The sequence below is a fragment of the Populus nigra genome, chromosome 3 (assembly GCF_951802175.1).
Source record: "Populus nigra chromosome 3, ddPopNigr1.1, whole genome shotgun sequence".
NCBI lineage: Eukaryota > Viridiplantae > Streptophyta > Magnoliopsida > Malpighiales > Salicaceae > Populus > Populus nigra.
In genome coordinates, this window is record NC_084854.1 from 24,739,305 (window position 1) to 24,756,630 (window position 17,326).

The 17,326-nt window shown below is 33.2% G+C and overlaps 2 protein-coding genes across 2 annotated transcripts; both read right to left on the minus strand.

Moving 5' to 3' along the window:
• Window positions 1-1,676: 1,676 nt before the first annotated feature.
• Window positions 1,677-3,725, minus strand: LOC133689354 (trans-cinnamate:CoA ligase, peroxisomal-like). Its single transcript, XM_062109186.1, has 2 exons — window positions 3,471-3,725; window positions 1,677-3,367 (listed from the first exon to the last, which is right to left on the minus strand). Exons 1-2 carry the CDS (start codon window positions 3,666-3,668, stop codon window positions 1,811-1,813), a joined length of 1,755 nt encoding a protein of 584 aa, XP_061965170.1. The 5' UTR covers window positions 3,669-3,725; the 3' UTR covers window positions 1,677-1,810.
• A 10,167-nt stretch (window positions 3,726-13,892) lies between these two features.
• On the minus strand, window positions 13,893-15,877 carry LOC133689257 (trans-cinnamate:CoA ligase, peroxisomal-like). Its single transcript, XM_062109059.1, has 2 exons — window positions 15,661-15,877; window positions 13,893-15,539 (listed from the first exon to the last, which is right to left on the minus strand). Exons 1-2 carry the CDS (start codon window positions 15,856-15,858, stop codon window positions 13,983-13,985), a joined length of 1,755 nt encoding a protein of 584 aa, XP_061965043.1. The 5' UTR covers window positions 15,859-15,877; the 3' UTR covers window positions 13,893-13,982.
• Window positions 15,878-17,326: the final 1,449 nt, after the last annotated feature.

The window sequence follows — 17,326 nt, forward strand, 5'->3', positions numbered from 1 at the left end:
ACTATTACTATTAACACTATATAGGTGACATGTGCTATGCCATGGGCTATACCATTTTTTTTAGCGAGAGAAAAAACGTTTAGCTTGCCAAAAACTTTCTGGCAGTAAACAGGTCAATTTTAAAATCTTCTTACCTAACTCGGGTTTTAAATGAAACCATTTGGGAGGTGCCTTGAATTGATAGATTCAACCTAGTGGGTTTATATGCAACTTGTATGACCAACATAGATTGATTCAAAGGCAATTGTACTAGATCCACCAAGTTTAACAACTATGTTCTTTTTAAAACTATTTTTGCTTAATTCAACGAAAAAAGAAAAATTTCCACTAGCAAAATTGACTAAATATCTAGGTTAAAAAAATAAGGAGGGGATTGACCTAGGTTGATCTAGTCAACCCGGCAAAACCTGCTCAATATCTCATTCATAATTTTTTTTCTTGCCAAAATAACTTTGTTTTGATGTATTTTTAAATAAAAAACTATTTGGTGAATCCAATTTGACCCTCTTGACTCGGGGTCGTCCATAGCTTTGCCTCGGTTTGACCTTTTAGTTGGATGTAATAACTTTTTTAAAAAATCAAAAGAAAAAAAATATCAAGGGAGGTATGAGTGTGGATCCCAGGTGCACCGCCCTATAGCAGGCTCACATGTCTACCCATAGTTTTTTTTCTTTTTATTTTAAGAGCGGATGACATATCATCTATCATTTAACAAAACATAGAAGGAATGCATTGCCTGCTTTTCTAGAATCAAGCCACCACATGTGGCTAGATTCATGGCAGCTCATATGAGCTTAAAAACCTATTTTAAACATTTTTTTTTTTCATTTAAAACATCTAGAAAAACACTTTGGGACCTCAATAAGTTCATTCATTCTCTTAAATTAGCATTTCATTGATTTTAAAACAAAATATCAACTCATACCAAAAAACAATTCTTGAGTCCTAATTTATTTATTTTTTTGGCAAAAAAAAGAAAAAAAAAAGAGTCTAAATAGAACTATCTTCATTGAATAGAACCGTTCACATCAAGAATGACAAGTTTAATAACTAAAAAGTGGATGTTTATCAACTTTCTCATTCTACCTCCCGTAATCTGACGACTCTTTCTCTCCTCTCACGTGGTCTACAATGCAAGAAAAATAAAGTTGTGGATTGTCAATCAATCTCCAAGCTCAAGGGACCAAAAAAGATTTTTTTGTCAAAACCCAAAGAGTGAATTTATGGAAAAGGCAACGACACAAAAATTGTTTTTATAAAAATTTGTTCTATGAGACAATTTCATTCCTCTCATTTTCAATTATATGCAAATAATAAAATCAGATTATTTTCTGTTAAATTATACACCAAGATAATTGCGAGGTTTTTTTTTGAAATCAAGTTAATTACATAAAAAATAAATCGAAATAAACCATCATTCTTAAATCTCAATCAACACAACATTGAAGACCAAAACATACCATCATTTCTAAATCTCAATAAATATAATATTGTAGGATCCAATTGAAAAAAAGAATTAATAACCAAGGTGAAAAAAAAGTCTAGAGTTAACACTTTTTTTTTTTAAAAAAAGAAAGGTCTGACATTGTTCATTGCTTTCAATTTTGGTCATTCCATGCAGACAATCATATTAATTTTTTTTAATAAAATTAACTATCAACTAAATATAAAGATAATTTAAAATAATCATGATAATTATATATAAAAAAAATCAAAATAAAAAATTAAAATAAAACCCAATCAACACTCAAAATTAAAGGGGCAGGTCTGTACATACAGGCGAGGAAAAAAAAACTGAACCATATCAAGTTCAAAGACGAGACGAAGCAACACGAGATGGCAGAGCCTGACGTCCTTGCATTTCTGTATTGGCATTTACTTGGGCAGTATTCTTGCTAGGGAAGGTCTCCGAGACCACAAAATTTCGTGCCAAATCCCTTAACTGGAATTTCTGAATTTTTCCTGTTGAAGTCTTGGGTAACTCAGGGATGAACTCCACTTTCTTCGGAACCATATAACGGGGAAGCTTTTTCCTACAATAAGCAATAATATCAGCTTCTTTGAGATCATTAGATTTTCCATCTGAGTTCTTTTTAATGGCAAGAAAAGCACAAGGACTTTCTCCCCAAACTGGGTGTGGCATGGCAACCACAGCTGCCTCTAGGACTCTTGGATGGCTGTAAAGAACCGACTCTAATTCTACACTGCTGATGTTTTCACCACCAGATATAATCACATCTTTTGATCTGTCCTTGATTTCCAAGTATCCGTCCGGATGTATGACCCCAATATCGCCTGTAGCAAACCATCCATTCTTGAATGCTTTCGCGGTGGCCTTTGGGTCCTTGAAATACCCTTTCATGACAGTGCTTCCCTTCAGAACAATCTCCCCCATTGTTTTACCATCCCTAGGCACGCTAATCATTGTATTCAAATCTTTGACATCCATATGAGATAGAGCTACTGAATTAATCCCTTGTCTAGCCATGATTTTTGACTGATCTTGGCTTGGAAGATTGTTCCACTTGGCCTGCCACTCACATACAAGGGCTGGTCCAACCTCTGTGAGGCCATAGGAATGAGTGACATGGAATCCTAATGGCTTCATCTTTTCAAGTAGGGAGGCCGGTGGTGGTGCCCCACCGACAAGTATTTGGACAGGAGAAGTGATTTCTCTACGTTCTTCTGGTTTGGCCTCAAGGAGGATGTTGAAAACAATCGGTGCACAGCACATGTGAGTCACCCTGTGCTGAGCGATGTTCCTATACATGTCTTTAGCAGTGGTGTTGCGTAAGCAAACGTTTGTTCCACCCCGTGCCGCAATGCCCCACGCAAAGGTCCAGCCATTACAGTGGAACATAGGAAGAGACCACATATAAACAGGTTCACTTGCCATTTCCCAGCCAATAATTACGCCAAGGGAGCCAAGGAAGACACCTCTGTGGCTATAGACAACCCCCTTTGGCTCTGATGTTGTTCCAGAAGTGTAATTCAAGGCTATGGGATCCCATTCATCTTGGACCTTAAAAGGGATGTGCCCTGGATTGCCCTTGCGGACAAGTTGTTCATACTCCCTTTCACCGAAAATGGCACCAGTCGGTGACTCGATGTCATCAATGAGAACGACTGAAGGGAGAACTAATTTGGATGAAATAGATTCACTTGACATCAGAATTTGGAGGGCCTGACGTGCCAGCTGCACAAATTGGTAGTCGACAAAGAAGACCTTTGCTTCTGAGTGGCGTAGAATGGTGGCTACGTGCTTAGGATTTAGCCTGGTGTTGATGGCGTTGATGACTCCCCCTGCCATGGGCACTGCGAAGTGCATCTCATACAGAGCTGGAATGTTGGGAGCCAACACCGAAACCTGTTAATAAGATAATAAACAAATATGCTAGTTCGAGAATATCCTGACCATCAAAAAAAAAAAAAAAAAACAGACACAACATAAACTATATCGAAAAACTTACAACATCGTTTTTGGAAATATCAAAGGAACGGAGAGAATCAGCAAGGCAAAGGCAACGCTCGTATGTTTGCTGCCATGTGAAATGGATTCCCTCGTACACAACAGAGTGGCGATTGCCATAGACTTTGGCAGCTCTCTTCAAGAAATTTATGGGGGTGAGAGGAACATAGTTTGCATCACATTTTGGAAGCTGATCCATTGAAGGAAGTAACAGAGAAGCTAGCTAGGCTTGTGTAGAAAGAAAGAGATAGTATTGTTGGTGGGTGGCATTAAGGTGGTCTTCGATAATTGAGGGTATAAATATGGAATTAGGATCACAGGTTGAAAGGTTAGGACCAACTAATCACATATAAATTATTTGATAAAATAATGTCTAATTAGCCATAATTGGATTAAGGAAATTATATGTTTTAATCATACTGTACATAATCACTTAGATTAAAAATTAAATATAACATTATTTTAATTAGTAAGGAAGCAATTGATGTTTGCGAATTAGAGTAACAATCACACCCACATCCCTATTTATCTTCTAGCTGTAACCATCAAATTACAAAAAAACTCTTTATTAATTACTGATGAAATATGAATTTTATGGAAAAAATATGTTGATAAAACTGTTAAATATTGTAGCGACATGATACCACAAGTACTTCTGAATGAAAATACTATTTTTGAATTTTTTTCATTATTTTTAGTGTTATTTTCAGATTTTACTTATTTTTCATATATATATATATATATATATATATATATATATAAACAATTGATGTGTTATATTTCAAGGACTTCTTACGAGCCATTAACCTTATAAAATGTATCAAAGTTTTCCCCTATAATTTAAGATTGCAACTTTAGAACTTGAGAGAACATAGTTAAGGTTTTTGACACACTAACTACTAACAGTGAAGAAGATATTGACATTGTTTCATCCGGTACAGTTACTTGTGGATTAAAAAGAAAAGGAAGAAAAATTAAATATCAATTTAGACAAATTTGTATGGCCAGCAGCTCTGCCACTGCCCCTTGAATATTGTTATAGCCCACTTCGGTTATCTTGCAGCGCTGGGTTTTTCTCCTTTCATGGCCCCTGCGTTCATGAAATTATTCTTCGAAAGTATGCTCTAAGCTTTTCACCGACACATTCCTCGCCAATAAAGATTAGTTCATGGAAGAGACTCATCCTTTTCTATTAATTTTAAGAACTCGAATTTAAAATGAAAAACGATACGTCTTACCAACTCCATGATCAGACAAGACTATATATATATATATAACTTGAGTTGGTGTGGGTTACCAATAAACAAGCTTGCGTGGAGGTTCAATGGGTAGTCTAGACAACAATCAACAAGCTAACACTTGATAAAATTGAATATTTTCTTGAAGTTTGCCTCGAATCGAAATATTTTTTAAATTACCTAACTGGGAAGGATCCATATATAGTAATAGAGACTCCAATCTCATCTTTGTCCATTCAACTCTCATAAAAACATATTAGATCACACTCAAAGAATGAACAACTCTATTTTAACTTTTTTATAAAATAAAAAATATACATCGACATGGACACCCACCTTCCATGTAACCCAAGACTTCTCCTGAGTTAACTCTGGAGTTGGATACTTTAAAAACTATGGTTATAACTAGGATGAAAGTTTGCTGCTTTTTTGTTAATAATATAACAAATTTAATCTCTTTTCTTAAATAAAGAAGTAGATAATATTCGATATTTTCCTTTAAAAGATTTTGCCTTTTAAATGATGGAAAGTATACATCCTCCCCTTAATATTTTGCGAGTACACGTAACCTTTCTAGTGCTGGAAAGTTTCCTACCCCATTAAAATTTGATGCCTATTTCTTGCTTTCAAAAAATTCAAGTTTGATCCCTCTAATCCCTAATTAGAAGATATTGCTTAAGATGGTTGATTAAGTCTATAACGACGTCTCTACTACCCTAAAGAGAATAATTTTTTCTTGGGCCTTAATTTCCTCAGGGTGAGGTTGGCTCGGAATGGGAGATACCAGAGCTAATAATCTCCTCGGGAACTCAGTAGCAAAATCATGTTCTCTGGAGGCCATTTTATCAAAAAAGAAAGCTGCTGGTAAATGTTGCTTTCTACTGGTTCTCTCTTGCAATAATTAGTCGTGCATTCACGGTAAGTTTACATAACTGTGTTCCGTTGCCAGTCGGGTCAGACTTTTTAAACGTAACAAAAAAATATCTAAAGGATAAAGAACTTTGGTGTTGTTATTAAAATTGGCAGTGAGTGTTAATTTTAAAATCTTCTAGCTCAGCCTGAATTTAAAATTAAATAGTGTTAATCATAATCTTGACTTGATCAATTCAAAAAAAACCCGGCAAACCTGTAAAAAAATTCTAAAAATGAAATTGAAAAAAAATAAAAATAACAGAAAAAAAATATCTTAATCCAACTCTTTACTTTGCTCGAGTTTAAAATCCAACCATGTAAAAATTACATCGAGTGATTCAACTGATTAGACAAATTTAAAGGGAATCCATATAATTGTTAAAAAAATATCTGAAAAAAAATGAAAAGAAAAGAAAAAACAAAGAACTAAATTGAAGGAAAAGAAGAGAGGAGCTTCACTGTTATACATAGCGAAGCTCTAAAAAGAGGACCTTTTGTTTAATTAAAAAATTATTATTATTTTAAAAAAGCTAAAAAAACAAAACAAAAAACAACATAGAAGAGATACTAATTAAAATATAAACACAAAAATTATTTTAAAAAAATAATTAAGAAAAAAGTAAGAATGAAGGCATGTGCTGTGGGCCTGGTGTGTGGCCCACCAAGAAAGGGATTGCGTGAGGGCCTTAATTTTTTTAAAATTCAATGCGCTCTTTGACAAAAAAAAAAATGACAACGTGTTGTTTGTCTTGGCAAACAATGGATACGACCATTATAGTGGTCAAAATACTCATTTGCAAACTATTTTTAACCTAAAACATCATTGGAACCTTAATAAACCTATCAATGACCTTCGAAAACATAAAAAACCATCCCAAAATCCATAAACAACCCGAAATAAAAAAATCTTCCAACTCAGATCTATTTTTTAGGTACTTTCAAGGTAAAAAAAACACAATCTGAACTTTCCTCATTATATGAGATCATTTGACATAAAAATAAACTGTTTTAGTGGCCGGAATCGTCACCAACAAAACCTCTCTCTTTACACCAAAATTCAGCGACCCTCTCCCTCTCTCCCTCCTTCACTAAAAAAAAAGATTGAAAGAAAATGAAGTTTAATATCAAAATTGATTTTTTAAAATTTAGAGGGACCGGTTACCTGCTAAAAATAACGAGGATCTAAAATGAACTTTTAAAGCAAATCTCAAAACTACCACCTATATTGCCTGTTTTTTAATTTTAGTTCTTTGTCTTTCAATTCAACCCTTTTACACAAAAACAAAATATGCAATTGGGTGTGAATTTGGGTTCAAAATGACTTAATTATGGAAAAAAAAATTTGAGGACCAATTTTTTTTTTTTAAATAACTATTTTAATCCATAGTATTTTGATGGAGAATGTACAGTAAAGTTGCTACAGTGGAATGGCCACATGACTTAGTTTTTTTTGTTAATAATTTATTTAGTATTGAAAGTAGTTTTCTTAATTATCATATTTGGTGTGACAGAGACTTTTAATCATATTCAAAGACAAGGTCGCAAAGATGCAAATCATATATTATTTGACTTTTCACCTCTCATATGTTTCACCATATTATTTAAAGAATTGAAATTTTTGCTCAAAGGTATTGGGTTCAAAATTTAAATCAAAAATATTTGAAGTGTAATTTACACAACAATGATTAGTTGCTGTATGTATCGGTGCATGGATCTTAGTAACCACAGAATTACATTAATTTATTTGATTCATTATTTCATAAATAAGTAATTTTATTAGTCCCAAACATTTATGTCATTTTATAAATAAAAACAATCTATTTATTTCAGTTAATATAAAAATTAACTAATTAATTCTATTTATTTTCAAGTCATAAATCTGAATAACTAATTAAATTTATTTATTTTACAAATAATCAGTATGCTTTTTTATTTTTTTCAAAAATAAATATTTTAATTTAATTTAATTGTTTTTAAAACTATTTATTTTATAGTCTTAGAATATAAATATAAATTTATTGATTAATTATTTATCTATTTTTATCAATTATTTGCATAAATTAAATAGGAAAAACAAGTCCAAGTAAAACAAAAAGAAAAAAGAAAAAAGAAGAAAGAAGCAAAGGGTAGTTTGAATTTAAGAAAACGAGTGTGGGTAGTTTGAAAAAAAATGCCGAGATGATTTAGTCCGATGAAATGAACAAGCTTGCCACACTCCCACTAGCTTGGATAAACTCTTTCCTCTCTTTATCCTTTGTATCCTTCTTCTGGCTTCATGAACACGACGGTCCACTGCATCTTGCCCCTTGATATTGGATAGGATTTTCTTTTTGGCCGACATATATTGCATAGCTAATCCTCTCGGTCGAAAAGAAATTAACCAGACAAGCTAAGATGTCTTGTCTCTTCAACCCAACCATTCGTTTATTTCGGCAGGGACTGCCAAACCATTGGATATTTTAGTTTGGTATTTGATCTAAATCATTGATTTCTTTCGAATCTTTTGACTCATTTATTAACTTTTGCAATTCATTGACAATTATGTCACAGGGCGTGCGACATAGAAAATAGCAGGTCTGCCTGCTGCGAGGTGTGTTCGAAATGAATTTTAAGTTTAATTATAAAATTGTAATTAATAAGTTTAAGAGTTGTCATTTAATATTATGTTCACTATAAAACTTAATGATTTGTGAGAGTCTAGGTAAGGGATTGGATGTGTAAGGAGAAAACGCATCACCCCTAGTGTATCATATCTAAACTAAATTGCATTGTTTTTTTATTGTTATTCTAAGTCGTGTTCTTATCTATTGGTTTTGTCTAAGATTCAAGGCAGATCTTCCTTTGTCAGAAAGATTGTATCTTATTGAGTTAAATCCTAACCGTTCAAAGGGCTAAATTATAGCATCGCATTTATTTTGCACTTTGTATCTTTAATACTCGATGGTATACTTGTAGTTTTATACCCTATGTATTAAAATCTACAACTAAATCCTAATAATATAAATATTAATTAAACAAAATAGTTGTTGAAGGATTTTTGACATTTTAGCCAAAGTCTAATGGATAATCATAAACTGGTTAAAATATTCATTTTTGCATTTTCAAAACATGATAAAAATATGATTTTATCTTATAAAAAATATGCATAAAAAACCTTTAGGATTTGGTTGTATGCCAAAAAAGAAATTTTTGTTTTTATGTTTTTGAAATAAGGATTTTTTGTTTTTTCAAAAATTTAAGAGAAAATCAGGAATTTTGTACTGGGTTCATATCTTACAGTGTAAATCTATAACCCAATATTGAAAAATATTGGTAGAAAAACATGTGAGAAAATCATAAATTTTTTGAAGTAGCCCTTGGAATTGTTTTGGTTTTTTTTTATATTTTTTTATATTATTTTATAGGTCAGGCTGGATCTGGCCCAACCGGGTCAGGTTGGGCCGACAAACGGCCCAACAGACCTAGCCTCTCTCTCTCTCTCTCTCTCTCTCTCTCTCTCTCTCTCACATTGGGTTGGACCTGGTCCAACCATTTAGGCTGGGCTAAAACGAGTCTAGCCCAGGCGTACATTGTAATTGGCCCGACCTAATGACCATGTCAATTATTTTCTTCCATTTGCATGCATAATGCATGTAGTAGGCATAGTAGTAGGCATGGTGAGGGGGAGAAGAAGAAAAGGAAGATGATGAAGAAGAAGAAAAGGAAGAAGAAGAATAAGAAGAGGAAGAAAAAGAGGAAGGGGCTCACTTGACAAAGAGGTGAAGTGGTCGGTGGCTTGTTTGGTAGCTTGGCTGGTGGCACATGGTGGTTGGAGGCAGTGATGTCGCTGGAGTTGTGTTGGAGAGAGAAAGAACGTTGGAAGAAAAAAAAAGAAAGGTGGGAATTGGAGGTAAGAGCTGGTTTTTTACTGACTTTGAACTTGGATTTCTTGATACTCAATACATGGAATCCACCCCTATTTATAGGGGATGGAAGAGGATTATTTTGTCTTTTTTAAGCACAATTCTTGGCCCTTGCTTCATCTAGGAAGGATCTTAATCGTTAACTCAAAGGTATCATCATGGTCTGTCAAAATGGGTTGCTAAAGCTAGTCGAGTTGGCTATTTTGACGAGGCACCATGGTGGCTGTAGGGGTTGTTGACTGGCGAGACCTACTATAGGGTGTAGTACAATGTCAGGCCATCATAATGGTTTATGGTTTGCCCGGTTTAATGGGGAGAAGAATAATTAAATGCACATGAAAAATAGCCATTTGGACACCTTTTTTGGGTGAAAAAGAAGATGATGATGATGAACAGTAACCAAAGGACGTGTCATCTGGTCTGAATTTTTTTACTATTCAAAATGGTGTTATTTTGAACTTTTTAGGGTTTCAATTTAGGGGTTTGGTCAAAGTTCAATTCGGTCCTTTGGCTTTTAATTTCTTTCAATTGCACCCCTAATTGACCATAAACTTCTAATTTTATGCAATTTTGTCCCTGTTGAACTTTAATGTCAACCCTGAATTTCAGTGGCTTTTTCATCTTGATCCTTTATTTTGGATTTATGCAAATTGACCCTTTATTGACTAGTAAACTTTCAATTTTCTTCAATTTTACCCTTGATTTTAGTCAATTAAGTCCCAAAGTTTGGCATCTTTTTCAAAATGGTCCTTAGTTGCGAGTTTCTTCAATTAGCCCTTAATTGCTCTAAACTTCCAATTTTCTTGCAATCTCACCCTTGATTTGAACCAATTGATTTTGTAAAAATTAAATTTAGTCCTCTAAAATTTCAATATTCTCAATTAAGCTCAAATTTAGCTCTCAGACTTAAGTTTTTACCAATTAAGTCTCTAATAAAATTAATTTGACCCATTTAAAGTATAGTTAAGTCCTTATATTTAATTAAATCCCAAATTAATTCTTAAACATAATTAAACTTTTAATTTGATCCATGATTAAATCAAATTAGCCTATTAAAAATCTAATTATGTCATTGAGCTTAATTTTTATGTAGATTCATCCAATAATGATTTAATTTGACCTTGAATCTATATTATTTCTCTAGTTTTGGATACAATGGGGTACAATTAGGCTCTCAATTCTATCCAAAATTTGTGCTTGATTTTATACATATCTGAAATCCTTCCTCAACTAGCTTTTTCCACATCATCAATCTCTTTGCTATTATTATTTATTATTTATTTTTATTTTAAAAAGGAAAAATGGTTAAAAATTAGGGAATGACTCAAAAATGGGTTATGACAAATTATATGAAAAGAAAAGGAGTCATTTATTCAAACTTTAAATCTATAAAATCAAGGAATGATGGTTCTTTTGAGCGGTAAATGTATCACACTTGGGTCACCTTTGATGACCTTTCTTAATGTCGTTAACCGATACGTGATTGCATGTTGTTGAATTGATGACCTTTCTTAATGTCGTTGACCGATACGTGATTGACATGTTGTTGAATTGATGACCTTTCTTAATGTCGTTGATCGATACGTGATTGACATGTTGTTGAATTGCCTTTGTTTATTTCAGCATCGACTTGGATAACCAATTGGATATTTTAGTTTGGTATTTGATGCAAATCAAATTTTTTATATTTTGACTAATTTACTAACTTTCACAATTCATGTGACAATTACATGAAAAGAAAAAAAATCATTTTTTCAAATCTTAAATGTATAAAATCAAAGAATGGTAGTTTTTTAGGGCGACAAGTATGACATACTTGGGTCACCGCTGGTGACTTTCTTTAATGTCACCGATTTGTGATTGGCATGTGCTCGAATTGTCCTTTGTTTATTTTGGCATGGACTTGCCAAACTAGTTGGATATTTTAGTTTGGTATTTGATCCAGCTCGAAGAATTATTTCTTATGTTATTAATAATTTAGTAATTTTCACAATTCATATGACAATGATATGAAAAGGAGTTATTTGTTCAAACCTTAAATGTATAAAATCAAGGAAAGGCGGTTTCTTTAAGCAGCAAGTATGACATACTTGAATCATTGTTGGTGAACTTTTTTAATATTAATGATCGATTCATGATTGACATGTGCCTAAATTGTTCTTTGTTTATTTTGGCATGGACTTGCATAACCAGTTGGATATTTTAGTTTGTCGAAGATTTATTTTTTATTTCTTGAATAATTTATTAACTCTCACTGTTTATATGACGATTATCTAAAAAGAAAATAGTAATTTGTTTAAACCTTACATGTATAAAATCAATGAATGATGGTTTCTTTTGGTGGCAAGTGCAGCATGCTTAGGTCACTGTTAGTAGTCTTATTTAATCACTCTTGTATGGTTGAATAGTTTATTAACTAGATAATTTAATTTAGTTTGTATTTTATCCTACGAGAGTTAATTTATTAAATATATTAAATATTTGGTCAAGAAAACATTAAAAAATAGTAATTTGTCTGGCCAGTCACAAATGAATATGAAAGACAAGGGTGGTTTATAAATTTATTAAATATGTATTTTTAAAATTATTTAAAAAGACACTTAGCTTTGATAGACACACAAGTTAATTTGAGAATACCCTTATCATTAAAAAGAAAATTATTAAACAAGGTTGAGAGGTTTAATAAAGAATTTAGAATGAATCATATTTTTGCAATCATCAATTTTCCATCTCAACCCTCAAAGCTTAAAATTTTCCAATGTCCTGCCTATAATTTTTCAAAAGTTTCAATCTTGCCCTTTTCTTATTATTTTTGCTCTAAAATCTCTCATGTGTTATAATATCTCAAAAGAAAAGGAAAACTAAGAAAAATTCAAAACTAAATTAAAAAAAGTAGGATATTCAACGATTAAAAGTAACAATGGAAATTTATGTAAACTAGAAGGGTAACATTGAGAACTTCAAATTACAAAGGTAGAAATGGAACATTGATGAATCTTAAAGGAGAAAAATAAAGTTCACCCGGAAAGTTTTCAACAGTATTGATTAAAGCCAAAAAAACATCATTAATATTGCTAACCCTAAAGAGTTAATCCTTAATATTGCTACCTTGTTGCCTTGAAAATTATTGAGAATTATCCTTAATATTGATATCTTGTTGCCTTGAAAATCCATGAGAATTATCCTTGATATTTAAGTATGAAACGGTAAGACTAGATTAATCCTGTTTATATTCTTTGGTTGAATTTAACGAATATGGAAGTTATAAATAAAAATTCATTGTTCAAAAAAGTGTTTTTACCATTTTCATTCAAATGTATCACCATATTGTAATTGATTAAAATCTTATCATATGTTGTAATTCTTGAGTGGAATTGCTCATCAATGAGAAAATTATTAACCTTGTCTTTTCTCGCAACAACCATCACAATAGCCCATAACATTGTGTGCATCCATTAAACAAGAGACGATGAGATGAGAATGATAAGTATAAAATATATATATATATATATATATATATATATATATATATATGAATTAAAATTGTTTTTCAATATTAAATTTATTTGTTTGATGGTCAAAAATTGATTAGAAAATTTCATCTAATTAATTTACTCATAATCTCCTTGATTCCTCTTAATTTTAAAAAACATCGAATTTCTTTATTTTAATTGAAAGGATATTTATTTTACTTTGATGATCAACATATTTATAAGAATGAGTTTCTAGACCTATGAATTGAGTTAATGATATATTAATTTATCATTTTTTTTCAGAATTTTTTTTTAATTTTTTATTCATATCCCTTGTTTTTTTTTTAATTTTAGTATATTATAGAAAGGTTAAACAAAATTCATGTGCGTTTGACCTGATTTTCACAATCATACTAAAAATTTATTTTATTTATAATTATAAAATCAGAAATATATTTTAAAGGTTACAACAACAGAATAAATACATGGAGAAAACAACCAATTTTCATAGATCAAATCAATTGGCCAAACACCAAATATGGATACATCAAATCAAATCGTCATAATATAAAAGATTAATTTGGAGATTGATTTAAGCCGAGTTTATTTTTAAATTATTTTTTATATTAATTCAATTAAATATGGATACATCAAATCAATTTATCTCTATTTATTTTATTTTAAATTTGGTAGTCAATTCTGAGAAAAATTGTTTTTTGGTCTTTATCTAAAATAAGGGTAATTTAATTTTAACTCGTTGACCCTAATCCGCATACTAAACAAGGGCAGACCCTGACGACCATGCTTTAAATAGTTAACCACTAGGCTGACACTTTAATCGTGGGACAAAATTAATTCACTTGAGCTTAATCGATAATTATAAACCATAATTAAAAAATATTGCTATAAAAATAGGTAATATGGTATATTCCACGGAAAGGGGCAGGTCTTTATAGCAGAAATTGTTTTTTTTTTAGCTATATAAAGTTCAAAGACGAGACGAAGCAACACGAGCTGGCTGAGCCTGACGTCCTTGGAGTTCTGTATTGGGATTGACTTGGGCACTCTTCTTGCTAGGGAAGGTCTCTGAGACCACAAAATTCCGTGCCAAATCCCTTAACTTGAATTTCTGAATTTTTCCTGTTGAATTCTTGGGTAACTCAGGGATGAACTCCACTTTCTTTGGAATCATATAACTGGGAAGCTTTTCCTTGCAATAAGCAATAATATCAGCTTCTTTGAGATCATTAGATTTTCCATCTGAGTTCTTTCTAATGGCAAGAAAAGCACAAGGACTTTCTCCCCAAACTGGGTGTGGCATGGCCACCACAGCTGCCTCTAGGACTCTTGGATGGCTGTAAAGAACTGACTCTAATTCTACACTGCTGATGTTTTCACCGCCAGATATAATCACATCTTTTGATCTGTCCTTGATTTCCAAGTATCCGTCCGGATGTATGACCCCAATATCGCCTGTAGCAAACCATCCATTCTTGAATGCTTTCGCGGTGGCCTTTGGGTCCTTGAAATACCCTTTCATGACAGTGCTTCCCTTCAGAACAATCTCCCCCATTGTTTTACCATCCCAAGGCACGCCAATCATTGTATTCAAATCTTTGACATCCATATGAGCCAGAGCTACTGTGTTAATCCCTTGTCTAGCCATGATTTTTGACTGATCTTGGCTTGGAAGATTGTTCCACTTGGCTTGCCACTCACACAAAAGGGCTGGTCCAACCTCCGTGAGGCCATACGTATGAGTGACATGGAATCCTAATGGCTTCATCTTTTCAAGTAGTGAGGCCGGTGGTGGTGCCCCACCGGCAAGTATTTGGACAGGAGAAGTGATTTCCCTACGCTCCTCTGGTTTGGCCTCAAGGAGGATGTTGAAAACAATCGGTGCACAACACATGTGAGTTACCCTGTGCTGAGCGATGTTCCTATACATGTCTTTAGCAGTGGTGTTGCGTAAGCAAACGTTTGTTCCACCCCGTGCCGCAATGCCCCAAGCTAAGGTCCAGCCATTAGCGTGGAACATAGGAAGAGACCACATATACACAGGTTCACTTGCCATTTCCCAGGCAATAATTTCGCCAAGGGAGGCAAGGAAGACACCTCTGTGGCTATAGACAACCCCCTTTGGCTCTGATGTTGTTCCAGAAGTGTAATTCAAGGCTATGGGATCCCATTCATCTTGGACCTCATAAGGGATGTACCCTGGATTGCCCTTGCGGACAAGTTGTTCATACTCCCATTCACCGAAAATAGCACCAGTCGGTGACTCGATGTCATCAATGAGAACCACTGAAGGGAGAACTAATTTGGATGAGTTAGATTCACTTGCCATCAGAATTTGGAGGGCCTGACGTGCCAGCTGCACAAATTGGTAGTCGACAAAGAAGACCTTTGCTTCTGAGTGGCGTAGAATGGTGGCTACGTGGTTTGGATTTAGCCTGGTGTTGATGGCGTTGATGACTCCCCCTGCCATGGGCACTGCGAAGTGCATCTCATACAGAGCTGGAATGTTGGGAGCCAACACCGAAACCTGTTAATAAGATAATAAACACAACAATATTGTAAATACTCAAAACTAATATGCTAGAGAATATCCTGACCGCCAAAAAAAAAAAACATAGACACAACATATACTAGATCGAAAAACTTACAACATCGTTTTTAGAAATATTAAAGTAACGGAGAGAATCGGCAAGGCGAAGGCAACGGTCGTATGTTTGCTGCCATGTGAAATGGATTCCTTCGTACACAACTGAGAGGCGATTGCCATAAACTTTGGCAGCTCTACTCAAGAAATTTATGGGAGTGAGAGGAACATAATTTGCATCACACTTTGGAAGCTGATCCATCGAAGGAAGTCTTGGAGAAGCCAGCTAGCCTTGTGTGGAAAGAAAGAGAGAGTGTAGGTGGAAGGTATAAATAGGGAATCAAGACCACTAGTTGAAAGGTTAGGACTAACTAATAATATAGAAACTATTGGATAAAATAATGTCTAACTAGCCATTCTTGGTTTAAGGATATGGTATTCATATTTCATAGGCCGAGAATTTCATGGATCAGGAATCATTCAATTTGATTTGATATTTACCTAAAAAACTAACCACATTAAAATAAATAAAATCAAAATCAAAACTAGTTCCAAATTAACAAATTAATTTTGATTTGGTTTAATCAGTTTTTTTTTCTCACTCCGAAATCTCTATTTATTTATTGCAAGTCATATTATGCATAATTCGATATAACTAATTTTTTTTTTTTTTTTGCAGCAAGGAAGCAATTAGTGTTTACAAATTAGAGTAATAAACACACCTACATCCCTATTTATTTGCTTAATCGACTATAAACTACTATGATTTAATCGTTGATCTTATATTAAAAAAAAAAATCAGTCCATTTGTGGAGATTTGTCTAGATTTTATTGATAATAACAATACCCCACCACTATGCTTAGTGGAAACACCATTAGTGGTTAGTGCCACAATTAATGGCATGTTTCAAGGCTCTCCTTTATGCTCTCCTTCCTCCTATAAATGGAGACAATTAGTGATTAGTAAGGGCAGTGCAAGTGAAGAGGTGTGTGCAAGTGTGCAGAAGAAAATAATGCAACTGTGAGAGTGAAAGAGTGCAGATTTGAGAGAAACACCGAGTGTAAGAGTGAAACACTGGGTTTTGTGGGATTGTACTGGGTTGAGTAGAGTGTTTGTATCATTCCTCCAATAATATACAATCTGCTGCCTCCGTAGACGTACCCGGTTTTGGGGAACCACGTAAATCTGCTTGTTTGTGTTTTATTTGTGTTTGCTTTCGGTCTAGTATGTACAACACCGTTTTCTCACAATAAGAAGATGGTGTTTGAAGATTATAAATTAATAATTAATGCTACAATTAAGTTCATTCGGTCGTTGCAAAATACAACTTGGACTGATCAACTACGCTCTGTGAATAGTCTCGAGGGTTATGTGGTAGCAGTGTACCACACGCAATATAAGTTGACTTAATGCATCTTACCAACCACATAATCAGTCATTTGGGAGTTGGTGTGAGAGCCAGTGGATAGCATAAATAAAATCTCATATTTTTGTTAATATTATAACAAATTTAATCTCTTTTTTTAAATATTTTCAATTCAATTTTTGTTTATACATTTAACATTTTCGGTGATGGGGTAGTATTTGAAAATACACGGAAAGACATGGAAATTTTTTATTAATCTCTTCTTATGTTCAGACCAAGAACCTTTTATATAATTTAATTTTTATTTTTTTATCCTTCATAGAATTGATTAGCTTACTGCTATAGTTCGATGAACTCTAAATC

Coding starts and splice junctions, on each gene's coding strand:
- LOC133689354 (XM_062109186.1), bottom strand. CDS start 3,668: ATGGATCAGCTTCCAAAATGTGATGCAAACTATGTTCCTCTCACCCCC. Junction 3,368..3,470: donor ATATTTCCAAAAACGATGTT/GTAAGTTTTTCG, acceptor TCTTATTAACAG/GTTTCGGTGTTGGCTCCCAA.
- LOC133689257 (XM_062109059.1), bottom strand. CDS start 15,858: ATGGATCAGCTTCCAAAGTGTGATGCAAATTATGTTCCTCTCACTCCC. Junction 15,540..15,660: donor ATATTTCTAAAAACGATGTT/GTAAGTTTTTCG, acceptor TCTTATTAACAG/GTTTCGGTGTTGGCTCCCAA.